The 16,969-nt window shown below is 48.5% G+C and overlaps 1 protein-coding gene across 1 annotated transcript; it reads right to left on the minus strand.

The window, feature by feature from the left end:
- Nucleotides 1-255: 255 nt before the first annotated feature.
- LOC136582511 (L-lactate dehydrogenase A chain) lies at nt 256-14,472 on the minus strand. Its single transcript, XM_066583626.1, has 8 exons — nt 14,329-14,472; nt 8,866-8,997; nt 8,663-8,780; nt 7,886-8,059; nt 5,975-6,148; nt 5,011-5,128; nt 3,858-3,981; nt 256-1,821 (listed from the first exon to the last, which is right to left on the minus strand). Exons 2-8 carry the CDS (start codon nt 8,989-8,991, stop codon nt 1,657-1,659), a joined length of 999 nt encoding a protein of 332 aa, XP_066439723.1. The 5' UTR covers nt 8,992-8,997; nt 14,329-14,472; the 3' UTR covers nt 256-1,656.
- Between the last annotated feature and the right edge of the window lie 2,497 nt (nt 14,473-16,969).

The raw sequence follows: 16,969 nt of genomic DNA on the forward strand, positions 1-16,969 counted from the left end.
TGGACTTCAGCTCTGGCTCACGATGCGACTGCCGGAGGCCTGTGGGGGGCGCAGCGTGGGACATAACTACCGCTGTACGAAGAACAGCTCAATGCTGCGTCTTCCTTCCTGCTTGCTGTCTGACTGGAACCATCACGATCTACAGCCACTGATGTTACTGGCCCTTTAAAACAACATGGCGCAGTGCGGCATTCTTATACACATGATATTGGGGTCACTTCAAAATAAGAAAAAAAAAAAAAAAGACAAAACCGCTGACATTTTTAAAGGTACTTTTTATTATTGGCGCCAAATTAGTGTTGCCGTTCAGTCGGCAGATCTTCAGCTGTAAACACTGGGAACGTTCCTTGCAGGGAGGTGAAGACAACATACGAGACAGCGATACACGCGAATACTCGATAGAGGCTCAGCGATGGCGGCAACATACGTGTGACGGTAAAACCGTATATCTGCCTTGTAAGACGACCCTCCAGCCACCGACACCGGCGCACGCTCTGCCGACGGCCAGCAGCCAATGACTGGAGGGAAGGTAAGTACAACAGTCCCATTAATAGTCCGTGTGGCGAATCCATGATCTGTCCGAGAGTCCCACTAAAAGGCGTTCCCCTCCCCCAACCTGAGAGGCTCATTCACACCGTCAACAGAACCCAAATCAATGGAGTCTTACAGGTGCGATTCTTCTTACATGATTTTTGGTATTACGCTCCACAACTGACCATTGAAGTGAGTCAGAGCGAGCAGATAAGGCGAATGCGCAGGATACGTGTATTTACGCAAGAAGGGAACGGGCTGTCTAACTTACTCTTCCCCAGAGTATCGGTAAATCGATGCTCTAATCCCACACAAAGCAAGATGGCGGCAACACTCCTCTAACTACCTGATATATCGGTAGTCAAACGTTACTTTGTTCTGATTGGCCAGTGCTGCTCACATGACTAGGACTGACCAATCAGAGGAGCCTGTAGTCAAAGGGCGTATCGGTCACATTCACACGGGCATATTGGTCACAGGAGCATTTACTGCATACTATAACCCCCCAGCCTACAACAGGCTGCGTTTTGCGCACATGAAGAACCTATGCCAGTCCGAACGGTCCGATGTAGATCAGTGAGCTGCGAATTATGTGCATAACACGCAGCCCCCAGAAGCCCCTGTGAGCGAGACCCTTAACCTACCAACGCACAGTGCGCACCAGCTAATCAGAAAGGCGTTGCACCAGAGGCAGCCTGGTTGCTACATGACAACTACACTGACTTGTTGCTATGGCAGAGTCCATAGCAACCAGATTTACAACTCATTCACCGCTTCCAATTACAGCAGCTCAGAGGAGGAGAGAGCGCCCCCCACTGGTGCCAGTAATCAGGGTTTTTAAAAAAAAATATTTGGTGGAGGGCCCTTTTCAGTGCAGCAAAGTCGCCTTCATGCCAAGTAGTGACCCCCAGCGCCGGGCGCTGCTAGGAACGGACAGAAACGTGAATTTCAGACAGCGATTTGTTAATCCCAGTTAATTTGACCCTTTTTGCCGCCAAGCACCACCTTAATCCCACGCGGCGCAGTATGACGCTGCGGGTAGCGGGCGGCCATGACACAAATACAGATGATTACAACACAGAAGAGCAACGGAAGGAGACAAAGACAAACACAGAAGACAACAGCCTAAAACTGCAGCTCCTTCTGGATGGACCACAGAGTGTCCGCGCTCTTCCTGAGCCGCTCCTCCTCGTCCGCCTTCAGGGTCATATTCACCACATCCGTAATACCGTGATTACCCAGAACGGAGGGGATGCTGAGGAAGACGTCCTCCTTCACACCGTACATACCCTGCGGGAGAGGAGACACTGAGCATCCTGCACATAGGGGGGCAGTATTATAGTAGTTATATTCTTGTACATAGGGGGCAGTATTATAGTAGTTATATTCTTGTACATAGGAGCAGTATTATAGTAGTTATATCCTTGTACATAGGGGGCAGTATTATAGTAGTTATATTCTTGTACATAGGGGGCAGTAGTATAGTAGTTATATTCTTGTACATAGGGGGCAGTATTATAGTAGTTATAGTCTTGTACATAGGGGGCAGTATTATAGTAGTTATATTCTTGTACATAGGAGCAGTATTATAGTAGTTATATTCTTGTACATAGAGGGCAGTATTATAGTAGTTATATTCTTGTACATAGGGTGCTGTATTATAGTAGTTATATTCTTGTACATAGGAGCAGTATTATAGTAGTTATAGCCTTGTACATAGGGGCAGTATTATAGTAGTTATATTCTTGTACATAGGGGGCAGTATTATAGTAGTTATATCCTTGTACATAGGGAGCAGTATTATAGTAGTTATATTCTTGTACATAGGGAGCAGTATTATAGTAGTTATATCCTTGTACATAGGGGGCAGTATTATAGTAGTTATATTCTTGTACATAGGAGGCGGTATTATAGTAGTTATATTCTTGTACATAGGGGGCAGTATTATAGTAGTTATATCCTTGTACATAGGGAGCAGTATTATAGTAGTTATATTTTTGTACATAGGGGGCAGTATTATAGTAGTTATATTCTTGTACATAGGGGGCAGTATAATAGTAGTTATATTCTTGTACATAGGGGGCAGTATAATAGTAGTTATATTCTTGTACATAGGGAGCAGTATTATAGTAGTTATATTCTTGTACATAGGAGGCAGTATTATAGTAGTTATATTTTTGTACATAGGGGGCAGTATTATAGTAGTTATATTCTTGTACATAGGGGGCTGTATTATAGTAGTTATATTCTTGTACATAGGGGGGCAGTATTATAGTAGTTATATTCTTGCACATAGGGGCAGTATTATAGTAGTTATATTCTTGTACATAGGGGGCAGTATTATAGTAGTTATATTCTTGTACATAGGAGGCAGTATTATAGTAGTTATATTCTTGTACATAGGGAGCAGTATTATAGTAGTTATATTCTTGTACATAGGAGGCAGTATTATAGTAGTTATATTCTTGTACATAGGGGGCGGTATTATAGTAGTTATATTCTTGTACATAGGGGGCAGTATTATAGTAGTTATAGTCTTGTACATAGGGGGCGGTATTATAGTAGTTATATTCTTGTACATAGGAGGCAGTATTATAGTAGTTATATTCTTGTACATAGGGGGCAGTATTATAGTAGTTATAGTCTTGTACATAGGGGGCGGTATTATAGTAGTTATATTCTTGTACATAGGAGGCAGTATTATAGTAGTTATATTCTTGTACATAGGGGGCAGTATAATAGTAGTTATATTCTTGTACATAGGGGGCAGTATAATAGTTATATTCTTGTACATAGGGAGGCAGTATTATAGTAGTTATAGTCTTGTACATGGGGGGTAGTATTATAGTAGTTATAGTCTTGTACATGGGGCAGTATTATAGTAGTTATATTCTTGTACATAGGAGCAGTATTATAGTAGTTATATTCTTGTACATAGCGGGCAGTATTCTAGTAGTATATTCTTGTACATAGGGGGCAGTATTCTAGTAGTATATTCTTCTACATAGGGGCAGTATTATAGTAGTTATATTCTTGTACATAGGGGGCAGTATTATAGTAGTTATATTCTTGTACATAGGCGGTAGTATTATAGTAGTTATATTCTTGTACATAGGGGGCAGTATTATAGTAGTTATATTCTTGTACATAGGAGGCAGTATTATAGTAGTTATATTCTTGTACATAGGAGCAGTATTATAGTAGTTATATTCTTGTACATAGCGGGCAGTATTCTAGTAGTATATTCTTGTACATAGGGGGCAGTATTCTAGTAGTATATTCTTCTACATAGGGGGGGCCTACACTCCAGCTGCGGTGTCACGTACCTTCACCATTGTGGAAACAGGATGAACACGTCTGAGGTTCTTTAGAGTAGTTTCAGCTAGATCTGCAACAGAGAGGCCGATGGCCCAGGACGTGTATCCCTTCAGCTTAATCACCTCATAAGCACTACAAGAAAATGCCGTTACATTGTGTAAGTAACATTCTCCATTATGTATCAGAGATCATGTGATTAACAATCAAAATGAGTGTAAATCATGTGAACCAGGCTAATCTAGACCAGGTGGAGCGTCACCTTAAGTGCACGTTTATGAACCACCCAGACTAACAGTATATAAAATCCGTCAGCAGCCTGTTGATGGTTTTCTGACAGCAAATGGAGACTTTTTGCCTTTTTTACACTGTGAAGAGAGAAAGAACTGAAAGTATGCCGTGGAAATGTCCAACTAGCTGCAGGCGACGCATCTAATTATGGACTTTGCAAAACTTTGGCCCCTTGCCTTGGCTTTAAATTTCAGAATGCGGAACTACTCACTTCTCTGCTACTAGGATAGAGAAAAAAAAAATCTGCTGGAAACCATCAGCAAGTTCTGCACATCTATAAGACTACATTGAGAAGCCGGCTGCTAACGCTAACAGATGGCTACAGAGGCAGTCTTACAATTTTGCAGAAGCCATGAGATCCATCAACAGCAACTTGCTGATGGTTTTCAACTTGCAGATTTGTTTCTTTCTAATAGTAGAGAAGAGAGTTGCTCAATATTTGGAAAGGAGAGTTCCGGCACGGACAGGAGTTGAATGCTATTCTGTCTCATGTACAGTTAGGGCTTATTCACAAGGGCGTGTGCGGGTTCAGTGTGTGACATTCAGGTGCAACACTCAGACAGCGAACCTTCAATGTCTTCTTCCAGTCCATGAAGACAGAAAATAAGACACGCAGCAACTTTTTTCACATTGACCCCCGATCTGGGGCGGCGAAGTCCCTCACGTGTATGGGCTGCAACAGGTCCGTGTGCAGTCAGTGGAATACATGGACCAAAAATACACTAGTCTGAACAGGTCCTTACACGGCAGCGGTCTGCAACCTGGGGTACAACTACAGCTGCAGGCATGACCTGGCATGCTGGGAGCTGTAGTCCCACCGCAGGCTCCGAGCGCTGGTATATACCATATATAGTGTAGCTCTACAGTCTTCACCTGTCAACCACTTGTTTGTGAACCTCCTTCCAGTTCTCTTTATCGTTGTCGGCTCCCATATCCGGGTTCAGGGACTTCAGGGAGACACCAGCCACATTCACCCCACTCCAGACGGGCACTGCAAGAGCAAGGAGACGAGTGATCAGCGACAGCACCCAGCTTTCCTGGGATCCTGAATGGCGTTTCTCCCCACGTATATAGTGCTACAACTTTCTGTATAGAAGAGCATCATAAGAATGGAAGGAGAAGAGTGAGAAGAGAACCAATGAGGACCGTAACGAGCGGCCAATATAATCTACCATCAGATTAACCACTTCATGACCGAACTATAAAGGTCCTGCAGAGTCATGCAGCAGGTTGGGATCAGAGTCCACTCCATACCCTGCGGCTATCAACTGATTCTGGCAGCCGCCAACTGCTGTGTTCAGAGTTATCTTCATCGCAACAGTTAACTATTTAGGTACCAAGGTCAAAACAGTCAATGGGAGGGTGAGCCTCTCCTGCACACCATCTGCACCCCCTGCAGCACAATTTAGGGTGCCAATGGGCTAGCACTGCAGTCCTGAGCCTACTGAAGGCTCCCAGGACTGTCACACATAGATGCCCATCAAGCCCTGTCTAGGCAGCATCAGAATTTCTATACACCGAAATACTGCAATACGTTAGTATTGCAGTATACAAGTGATGGAGGAAAAAAAAAAAAAGATTTAAAGTCTAATCTAAGTAATAAAATTAAAGGACGAAAATAAAGTGTTTCAGGAATTCCCTGCATATAGCAGAGCTGCGCGGCCCAGCGCTGCCACCTGACATTCAGCGCCGCAGTAATGTGCGCGGTGACCTTTCCGGGCTCTCGGGGTGAAGGCCGCATCCTCTGACCTTCTTGTGTTACCATCATGACCTTTCCAAGGAGGTAAATATAGAACGCGTCTCCGGTTACACGGCTTCGTCTGGAGCGCGCACTCACCACTAGAGTCTCCGTGTTCACCGATGACCCAGCCGTGACAGCTCAGGGGGTGAATGCCCAACTTCTCCCCCATGAGGTAGCGGAAGCGAGCAGAGTCCAGGTTGCAGCCGCTGCCGATGACGCGGTGTTTGGGGAAGCCGCTGATCTTCCAGGCTACGTAGGTCAAGACATCAACTGGGGAAGAAAACAGAACAGTTAAAAGACCCCAAGTCTACAGCCGTCTAGTTGTAGTGTAAAATGCAGTCTACTGCTCCCTGTTATCAGCCATTCAGGCTTGGGAGAGGCGGACTGCAGTGATCCTCATGGCCACAAGAAAAACCCTGCACTTCTGGCCTCGTTTTGGGGATGAACGAGTATAAAGGCTCCCACACACGGTTTTTCACGTGATTGTCAATGGGACTTTCTAATGTTAACGCATCGTGCAAAAATCACAAAGCGCCAACGTATGACGTGTTTATAACATTAGAAGTCCCAATGACATCCGCGTAAAAAAAAACGCAAGTGTGGAGCCCTACGTAACACTGTACTCTGCGGCTTGTTACATCACATTTATAGACTTTAGGTTGTATAACTTTTGCACTTTTCACCCGGGGAGGTTTCTGTGTCGCCACGTTTCAGGACATTTCTACTTTCCCACTTACTCAGCTGTGTGACGGCTCAGACAACTTATAGTCTCGAGTGGTACGACTGAGGAACGCGGGACTTTGATTACCTTTTATTCCTTTCTCTCCCCCCCCCCCCCCCCCCTTCATAAAACCACTTAGGTGCCGCATTCAGCTTTGACTGCAGCAGCTGAGGGGTTGAACAGACTTGTAGGGTCAATAAAGAGCAAGATGGTGCTCAGCTCTTGCTGCTTGAGATGAGCAAGAGCTGAGCACCAACCCCAATATGTGGCCATCACATGGTGGGGAGGTGATAACGTGGTTAAAAGTCTATGTCCTTCCCCACCTTCCAGGGTTATCTGCAGCCTTAGGGCTTATGTACACGGGTGATATTCCTGTGCAACTTCTGGCCAACCGAGATACACTGGTTTTTACACTTAGTTTGGACAAAAAAAAAAAAAGGTAATAGCTGCATGTCCTACGCTTGTGTGAGTTTGTACAAGAACGGGCCATGTAACACGCTGTGCGATACAAGTTGCACATGAGAATCTTGGGCCCAGCTCACCACCGGCTGTGTGTATACGTCGGGATGACAAATCCTCGTTCCCTGCTCCTCCCCCACTGCTCTGCACAGTCTGAACTGATGGCTCTAAGTTTAGTGCATGCAGCTCCCACTTTCAACTGCTGTATCTCCAGCTAGAACGGGGCTACTGCTACAGTTTTGGTCTTGTTTGAAAGTCAAGCAGTAGCCCCATTCCAACCGTTAGTAACCCCTCCACCACTACCCAAACGGGGATCAGGTTAAACTTGTAAGGTTGTAAGCCTGAGCCAAGACTACAACAACTGAGCATGACCAGGTAGGAAGAGTTAGTCTCCAAGTTTTGTCACTAGATCCCAATCAATCATAATTATGGAACCTGAGAGCCATATGGGAAAGTCAAGAAGAGGAAAGGCAGTTTCCTCAAGAGATAAGCAGCACCAGGGGCACTCGCTTATCCCCACTGAAGTAATACACACTAGAATGGCTGAACATGCATGTTAGTAAGGTACAGACAGTTGTCAGCAAGTTGGTACAGATTGTCCTCCTCTGGAAACAACTGAAGTTGTCACAATTATAATTTATGTAAAGCCCCAGTCTAAAACACCACAAGCAGCAGGTCCACGCCAAACAGATCTTGTGGGATCACCTGGGCACTAGATCTACTGAGCTCTTGCTACAAATCCAGGATCAATGCTAGCAGACACCCAGCTTGATCCCCACCGACCTCAGCCTACACCCCGGGGCGCCCATCACTGCAGCAGGACTCACCGGGGTTGGAGACGACCAGCAGGATGCAGTTCGGGCTGTACTTTACAATATTGGGAATGATAAATTTGAAGATGTTGACGTTTCGCTGCACCAGGTTCAGACGGCTCTCTCCTTCCTGCTGACGGGCTCCGGCTGTGACCACCACCAGCTTAGAATTGGCTGTGACGCTGTAATCTGCAACAACAACCACATAGAAGTCATAGAAGTCATTCTGTTACCTGTCATGGCAGCTTATCCATTAGTAGAGTCTGGAAAACAGCCAGCTGCCCACTAGACAATGAAGAGTCCCCTTATTGTGGCTGAAGCCTTACCGGGCATCACGGTCCGTATACCGCTAGACACTCCCCCATGCGTTAGTGGCTTCGAGTCACTGTACAATGCGAAGAGCAGAAACTGGCAAATATACTTTGGGACCGATTCACCAAGTATTTACACCAGCTTTCTCACGCCCTCTTCCAGCACAACCAGTCAGTTCCTGGGGGTGTCTTAACAGGACCCCCAGTGATCAGCTGACCACCTCGGACCCCGCATTCTTGGAGGGCTTGTAGAAGTCGGCACAGGACCTTTAGGGTAGATGGAGGCATGAAATGGTCCCGATCACATGGCTGATGAACTATTTCCAACTTTAGCCTCACACTTGGTACCCGCAGGCTACCACCCACGTAGTGGCGACACATTGGTGCTCCCTGGCACAGCGATCAGTTTCTGGTTTGTTAATGGACAGGGCTGTCTATAGACTTCCATATCCACTGGTGACTGACCCGCTGGGGCACTTACCTTTCCCAGACACAATCTTAGGAGTCCGCAGGAAGAGGCCGCCATGTTGTAAATCCATCATTTCACCCTTCAGTTTATCTTCAATCACATCAACCAGGGCGAGCTCGTCGGCCAGATCCTGAAGAGGGGACATAGAAGGGGGATGAAGATGACCCGGGGTCATACAGAAGGCCCCCCCAGGTACGTGGTCAGACCCGCCTCACCTTCTGCAGGACGCTGATGGCACAGGCCATGCCCACTGCGCCAACGCCGACGATGGTGACCTTATTCTGGGAGACGGATGGCTCGGACACCACATTGTGGATCAGCTTCTCCTTGGTACTCGCCATCTTGTTCTGCCCAAACAAGCACAAGGCGGATTTAGGACGGGGATAAAGGGCGCCACACGTTGTACATTAACAGGTGAGTATATAGAAGAGGCGCGAACAGGAGTCAAAAACACCGACAAAAAATGTAACCGCGCAGCCCGTCATGTGACCCTTATGTCAACAGTTCTGCTCTGATAAGGAGGTCTGGGCTGCGCTGCAAGCAGGGAGGATTCTCACACCGCAATTCCACCTTAAGAACGTTGATCCGCCGTTCCTCTAGGAAAGCTGGGTGACAAAGTGGTTGTCACCCAGCTGTCCCCGACTCCTGAGCAGCAGGTCCACCTGATTGTCCACAGCGGTGGAGGTTGCAGTATAGCCAGGCATAGTTGCCATACAGGGTTGTAGAAAAATTGGGTGTCAGTCTAATTCCCAGTAGGAACCTGTTCTTTTGCTATGACCAAAGCCGACCACCCCATAGACGGCCGACGCCAAATAAGTGACGCCGGATGATGGAGGGTCACTGATAGCTGCAGATGTGTGCGTGTAGCAGAGCCAAATTTGTTATTGAGCCTTCAGCAATGTCAAAACAAACATTACAATATCGGATGACAAACTCAGCTCTGCTACGTGTCCTTAAAGGGAACCTGTCATCCCTGAAAAAGCTTTAACAGCGCTATGGAGATTTCCTTATCCTTATTTGGTTCTGTAATCCATGCCCCACGATGGCGCCATTCCCTAATTCGTGCCCCTCATACCTCTACAATCTGTTTTTGAAGTTTCCTGCAATATTCCTTAGCACTTAGGGCCGCGGGCGCGGAGGGTTTGTTATGGCGTCCGTGTGGGAAGAGAAGTCAGTATCCTGCCTACCAAGAACAAGGACGGCCCGCTGTGAAAAATACAACTTATTTTTGTGGGAAAACTTCAAAAGCAGATAGTGGCGCCCCGCCCGCCCAGGAGGCCCTGTAATCTGATAAGATCTCATTAGCGGCTGTTAAAGGTTTATCAGGGATCGTACGGGATCCCTTTAAGCCTCAGATTTTAACTCATTCACATCAGCAGTTTTGTTTTCCATTCTGTCACATGACCAGAAAAACAGGAAATAGAAATGCATATCGGTCCAGACAGCGCGGCCCGCACTCTAATCTCCCCTGCACGAGATTAACAGACGCCATAATGGGACTGTTTGCTCCGCTGATCATATAATGTGACCTTTGACCTGTGTTTTTGCGCCAAATTTGGTGTAAATTATTTGTGTAATTGCCTGCAGCAAACAACCGCTGACAAAGGGCGCGGCTGCTGAAGCACATAAGTGTATACTCTAAGAAAATATTAGCCCGCCGCCCCGGTGAGCGTTCCAGCGGTCGGCACTAAACTTGGCCTCACTTGCTCTTCCAGCCGACGAACAGGCGCCACATTGTGGCTGCATTCGGTCTTTGAGGGCAGAAAGTTCACCCGCTCTCTAGGACAAGAGTCGGGGACATCCGAGGTGGCGGTCAGCCACGAGCCGGCGTCTCAACACCGAGAGAAGAGGAATCACCGCAGAGCACCTTACACGGCCGGCGACCAGGCAAGCATAGTCGTAGGATCGTCAGGTTGTGCAGGCGGTCAGCTGATGAACGAGCGCGCACTTTCACATGTCAAACATTGTCGGCAGCGTAGTTCCTGGTATCAATGGCGGACGTGCTGCCCACAGTGAGTCTAAGGAGGACGAACAGCCATTTACCCCTCAACTGCCTGAACGGAGCCGCGTGAAGGCCGGTATAGCGAGCGCCGATCTCATTGATCCGCACTCATCATCTGCAGTGAGCCGCACGTGTACGCGAACCCTCAGTCTCTGTTCAGATCATGTTCAAAACGTGCGTTTAGCGTATACGCCGCGATAAGGTGCATTCACAAAGGCGAGCGCCATATCAGTCCGGGAGACTTGGACGGATATTGCGCTTGTAAAGGTGTGATGTCACTAGGAGCACAACGCAATATTTTTCTCTCACCCTTGGAAACAATGGATGAGATTCCTGGAATCTCGAACTAGAAGAACAGGAGGCGAGAGAGAAGTCGCATGTAAGGAGACCGCTGAAAACACGGTCGTATATTTCAATGCGTGATTTGTGCGTCCCGCAACGTGAGAAACTCGCCCGTGTGAACGCACCTTCACGCTGGGCTGCATGGAGACTTTGGCCGTGACACAGATCACACAACTAACGATCTCAGAAGGTAACGGTCACACCGCCACAACCAGCAGACCGCAAGATGTCCGAACACCATGAATTATTACCGGAAACCTGGAGTCACAACATCACCGCGCCAATCCATTATGTGTCGGCCTCGATCTTCTGATACAGCAATGTAGCCCCGCCGTACTGCGGGAAGCGAGGGACATTTTATGTGGCCGTGAGAAAGGCGCAACAATCACCTGATGATTAATGAACGCTCGTCAGCCGCTCGTTTTTCTTCTTTTTAGCAAACATAAAAGTGCCCGTGTGTCGCCGCGTACGAAGAGGGAGCCGGCCTACGGTTACTACCAGCGTTAGTCGGTGCCGGTCGGCACGCTCTGTCAGTTGGTGCTCGTTACATCCCGCTGAGAGCGGACACGTGTATAAAGGGCCGCACGGCGACGTCCACGTACCGCACATACGCCGGAGTCGCTGTAATAGTTTCCACTGTCCGCAGCGTTTCCGCGATGTGTCAACGCGCCCTTATGGCGATACTACAGCGGTTTATACGATATTGCATGACGCCATGGAAACAAGTTAGCTCGCAGGAAGGTCGCAGTCAGAGAAGGACGCTCGTCCTCCAGGGACTACTTAGCGTTTCCGTGGCTACAGAGATCTCCGGGAATGGATGGCGGCTCGTCAAAACAAATCACTTATGACGTAATGTTTAATTATTAATATCCCTTATTCCCTCAAGATGGGGGGGGGAAGGGGGTTGGGGGGCACGGCAGATTTGGGTACGAGGCAGACGTCTTTGGCGCTCTATAATGGGATGTGAGATACGTAATTAGTTATCTTACAATACCGACGGATAGAGGTCACATGATGTAACGTGCGCAGCAGGAGGGGTCTGCGTTCACGGACGCCCACCCGCCACGGATCACGTGTTCAGGACACCCACCCGCCACGGATCACGTGTTCAGGACGCGGCAGATGAATCCTTCGGCCTCCATGATTAGTGATTATTAGGCGGCTCCCGCGGCGGTCGTTGGCGGTTCAGGGTTTCGCGCTTGTTTTCTTTCCATTGCTTTTAAATGAGAAGATAGCGCAGTCCGCAGCGCACTTCACCGGACGCCGCAAGCTTTCTGTTTTTCACATGCAGGGAAGCGGAGAGTCTGGATATTTTTGGGGATTGCCACCCCCCCCAGAGGTCATGTGATGTCGCCCCACGGTGGGTGACGGGATGGTGAGTATGACGCCAGTCCCGCCAGTGACCGATCATGCAGTAGGTGGTAATGATGAGAATGGCGGCGGCCCCGGGTCACTAACAGGTGGTAAGAGGGGCAGCGGGTCACAGCGTGTGCAAGATAAGAAGTTGGGGGCTCCTAATATTCCTTTCCGCAGCCGCCCTGCCCAAGGGCTGACTCACTGCAGGGAAGCGGAGGACCAGGCGGGCACGGTGCCAACCAGATGCCACTTCTTACTTGGTATCACAGACACTTCAGCAGATGAAACCTCGGCTATAAATAACGCGGGCGACGGCGAGAGGACGAAATACAGCGAGCGAACGGGGAGGGGGGGGGGGTGGGAGAGACAGCGGAGATCCTACACTGGACAAGGGGGGGTGAAAAACTGCAGAGTGCAGCCGTATACCACCAGTGCAGCGTACTATATAGCTATATATACACCCACCAGTGGAGTATACAGCTATATACCGTACATACCCACCAGTGCACCATATAGCTATATACCCACCAGTACACCCTACTATATAGGGGTATATATCCCCACAAGTGCACCGTAATATTGTTACATACTGGTGGATATAGACACACAAGCATCTACTCCAAAAACCCACCCAACTTACAGTTAATAAGAAAAGTCCATGTAATAATAGATCCCAGGCAGCTGAACATGGAAGAACGGAGAAGACCCGGCTGTACCCCCGGGGAAACAGTATATAATATCTATATCCCCCCCAGTGCACCCTAGAGCTGTATACCTGCACACCCGCCAGTGCACCGTACTATATAGCCGTATATACCCCCCAGTCAGAAATTATATATATTACACGCACCCTAGAGCCATATACCCACCAGTGCTAGCATGCATATATTATATATGTACGCGCACGAGCCGTATACCTGCACACCATCAGTAAGCCATACTATATAGCCATATATACCCCCCAGTCAGATAGATATATGCACCCTAGAGCCGTATACCCCGCAGTGCTAGCTCTATATACATATATTTCTGCACCCTAGAGCCATATACCTGCACCCCCCATGCTAAAATATATATATCTCTGCACCCTAGAGCCATATACCTGCACCCCCTATGCTAAAATATATATATCTCTGTACCCTAGAGCCATATACCTGCACCCCCTATGCTAAAATATATATATCTCTGCACCCTAGAGCCATATACCTGCACCCCCCATGCTAATATATATATATCTCTGCACCCTAGAGCCATATACCTGCACCCCCCATGCTAATATATATATATATATATATATATATATATATATATATATATATATATATATATATATATATATATATATATATATATATATGCACCCTGGAGCCATATACCTGCACCCCCCATGCTAATATATATATATCTCTGCACCCTAGAGCCATATACCTGCACCCCCCATGCTAATATATATATATCTCTGCACCCTAGAGCCATATACCTGCACCCCCCATGCTAATATATATATATATATATTATATATATATATATATATATATCTGCACCCTGGAGCCATATACCTGCACCCCCCATGCTAATATATATATATATATATATATATATATATATATATATATCTGCACCCTAGAGCCATATACCTGCACCCCCCATGCTAATATATATATATATATATCTCTGCACCCTAGAGCCATATACCTGCACCCCCCATGCTAATATATATATATATATCTCTGCACCCTGGAGCCATATACCTGCACACCCCCCCAGCAAACTGTAGATTCTTGCTGATTATAGGGATTAGAAGAATTTGCAGCAAAATAAGAGACAAATCGATGCAATCAGACTATAATATATAGCAAGGGGCTGCAATGTATCTAATATATAACGGTGTGATTTATATAGAGAGAGGCTCCCCCGTTATATACTGCACTCCTTGCAGCCACCACTAGCGCCCCCAGCAGGCAGTGCGGCTCCTCACCTGATCCCGCTGGCTGCTCTGCTGCTGCTGTTCTCTGCTCTGCTCGGAGACCCAGCGGAGGGATACACACTTATATAGCGGCGGTGCAGCGCGTCAGCGGTGATGCGGCTCATCGGCTACAGAGGCGGACGTGCCGGGACTCAGGTGCTGAGGCTGCGGAGGGATCCGAGGTGATGAGGCTGGATGAGAGGATGAGAACTGAGGGGTCAGGGGGAACCAGAGAGTGTGCCAGGAAGACTGAAGCGCCATAGAGTGTGCCAGGAAGACTCAGGGGTTCTGGGGGCACCTGAAAGTGTGCCAGGAAGACTGGGGAGGAAGACTCAGGGGTTCTGGGGGCACCAGAAAGTGTGCCAGTAAGACTGCAGGTCAGGGGGCACCAGAGAGTGTGCCAGGAAGACTGAGGTGTTCTGGGGGCACCAGAGAGTGTGCCAGGAAGACTAGGGGGTCAGAGGGCAGCATAGAGTGTGCCAGGAAGACTGGGAATTCTGGGGGCACCAGAGAGTGTGCCAGGAAGACTGAGATGTCAGGGGGTACCAAAGAGTGTATCAGGAAGGCTAGCAGGTCAGGGGGCACCAGAGAGTGTGCTAGGAAGACTGGGGGCGCAAGAGAGTGTGCCAGGAAGACTGGAGGGTCAAGGGGCACCAGAGAGTGTGCCAGGAAGACTGGGGGCGCCAGAAAGTGTGTTAGGAAGCTGGTGGGGTCAGGGGGCACCAGAGAGTGTGTCAGGAAGACTGAGATGTCAGGGGGCACCAGAGAGTGTGCCAAGAAGACTAGGGGTTCAGGGGGTGCCAGAGAGTGTGCCAGGAAGACAGATATGAGTGATGACAGTCTGTGTAACCCTATTGCAGAATACTCTCTTGTCAAAAATTATCCTCCAACCCCAGAAGCAGTTGTCGTTTTGCTGCAGAACCCGGAATGCAGTTCCATCTCAGGCAGATATACAGACAATGAGAGTTGTGATTAGATGGACGGTCTTGTGGTTCCCCCCTTGGACTGTAAAAGGCTCTCGGAGGCTCCTTGGGTGTAGTGACCTCTTCTTCCGCTTGTAGAGCTTGTTGGCCACTAAACACCTCTACGACACAGAGAAGAGATTTCACCCCGTTACCAGAGTCTGAGAGGGGCGCATTATTGGAGTGTGAGAAGCTGGATGGTCGTATCGATGAATTGTCCCCCACCGGGCCGTTCTGACCAGACTGTTAGGTGGTGTTGGAACCAGTGGATGGGGGCACACAAGGTGACCGGGCTCAGGACACCCCTTACAGACCACCGGTAGAGAGAAGCAACTGACCAGACTGTTAGGTGGTGTTGATACCAGCGGATGGGGGCACACAAGGTACCCCCAGGACCGGGCTCAGGATGCCCCCTACAGACCACCGGTAGAGAGGAGCATCTGACCAGACTGTTAGGAGGTGTTGGGACCAGTGGATGTGTGAGGGCACACAAGGTGACTGGGCTCAGGACGCCCCCTACAGACCACTGGTAGAGAGGAGCGTCTGACCAGACTGTTAGGAGGTGTTGGGACCAGTGAATGGGGGCACACAAGTTGAGCGGGCTCAGGACGCCTGCTACAGACCACTGGTAGAGAGGAGCGTCTGACCAGACTGTTAGGAGGTGTTGGGACCAGTGGATGAGGAAACACAAGGTGACTGGGCTCAGGATGCCCCCTACAGACCACTGGTAGAGAGGAGTGTCTTACCAGACTGTTAGGAGGTGTTGGGACCAGTGGGTGGGGGCACACAAGGTGACCGGGCTCAGGATGCCCCCTACAGACCACCAGTAGAGAGGAGCATCTGAGCAGACTGTTAGGAGGGGTTGGGACCAGTGGATGAGGGCACACAAGGTGACTTGGCTCAGGATGCTCCCTATAGACCACCAGTAGAGAGGAGTGTCTGATCGTCTGACAAGCACCAGCACTTCCAACTGTTATTGTTTGCCATCGTAACAGCCCTGTGTCTGTTAGAACCATTTCCAGACGCTTGGATGAAGGACATTTGGTCTCACGGCCCCCATTACATGTACGGCCTGTAACACCCACCATTGCCTCTGTTTGCAGTGATGTCATGAACGATGAAACTGGATGCTACGGAGGGGAACCAGGTTGTCTTTAGCTGTAAATCCTAGTTTGGTTTGGGCGCAAATGACAGCCAACGAGTGCCTCAATCCTGCCCCCTGCTGGTGTGATTGTCTAGGGATCCATCACGTACGACAGTCGGTCACCCCCTCATAGTGGTATGAGGGACAATGACAGCTCAGCGATATGTTCAGGACATCCTGCAGCCATATGTGTTCCTTTCATGGTGGCTTCCAAGAGGTAGCAGGATAATGCTCAGCTGCACACACACAAGGGGGTCTCAGGAAGCCCCCACAACATTGTCACACTTCCATGGCTTCCCAATCATCAGCTTATTCACCAATAGAACATGTATGGGACCATCTGAGACACCAATTTCCACATCCTACAAGTTTGCATGATCTTGAGGCTCAGTTACTGCAAATATGGACCGATATGCCACAGGATACTATACAGAACCTGTATGCCTCCATGCCCGCCAGTATCACATCTTGTACCCAAGCTACAAGCGGTACAACAGGGTAATAGAGCCTTCATGCCAGCCCATATTACATCTTGTATCCAAGCTAG

This window comes from Eleutherodactylus coqui, chromosome 11 (assembly GCF_035609145.1).
Source record: "Eleutherodactylus coqui strain aEleCoq1 chromosome 11, aEleCoq1.hap1, whole genome shotgun sequence".
NCBI lineage: Eukaryota > Metazoa > Chordata > Amphibia > Anura > Eleutherodactylidae > Eleutherodactylus > Eleutherodactylus coqui.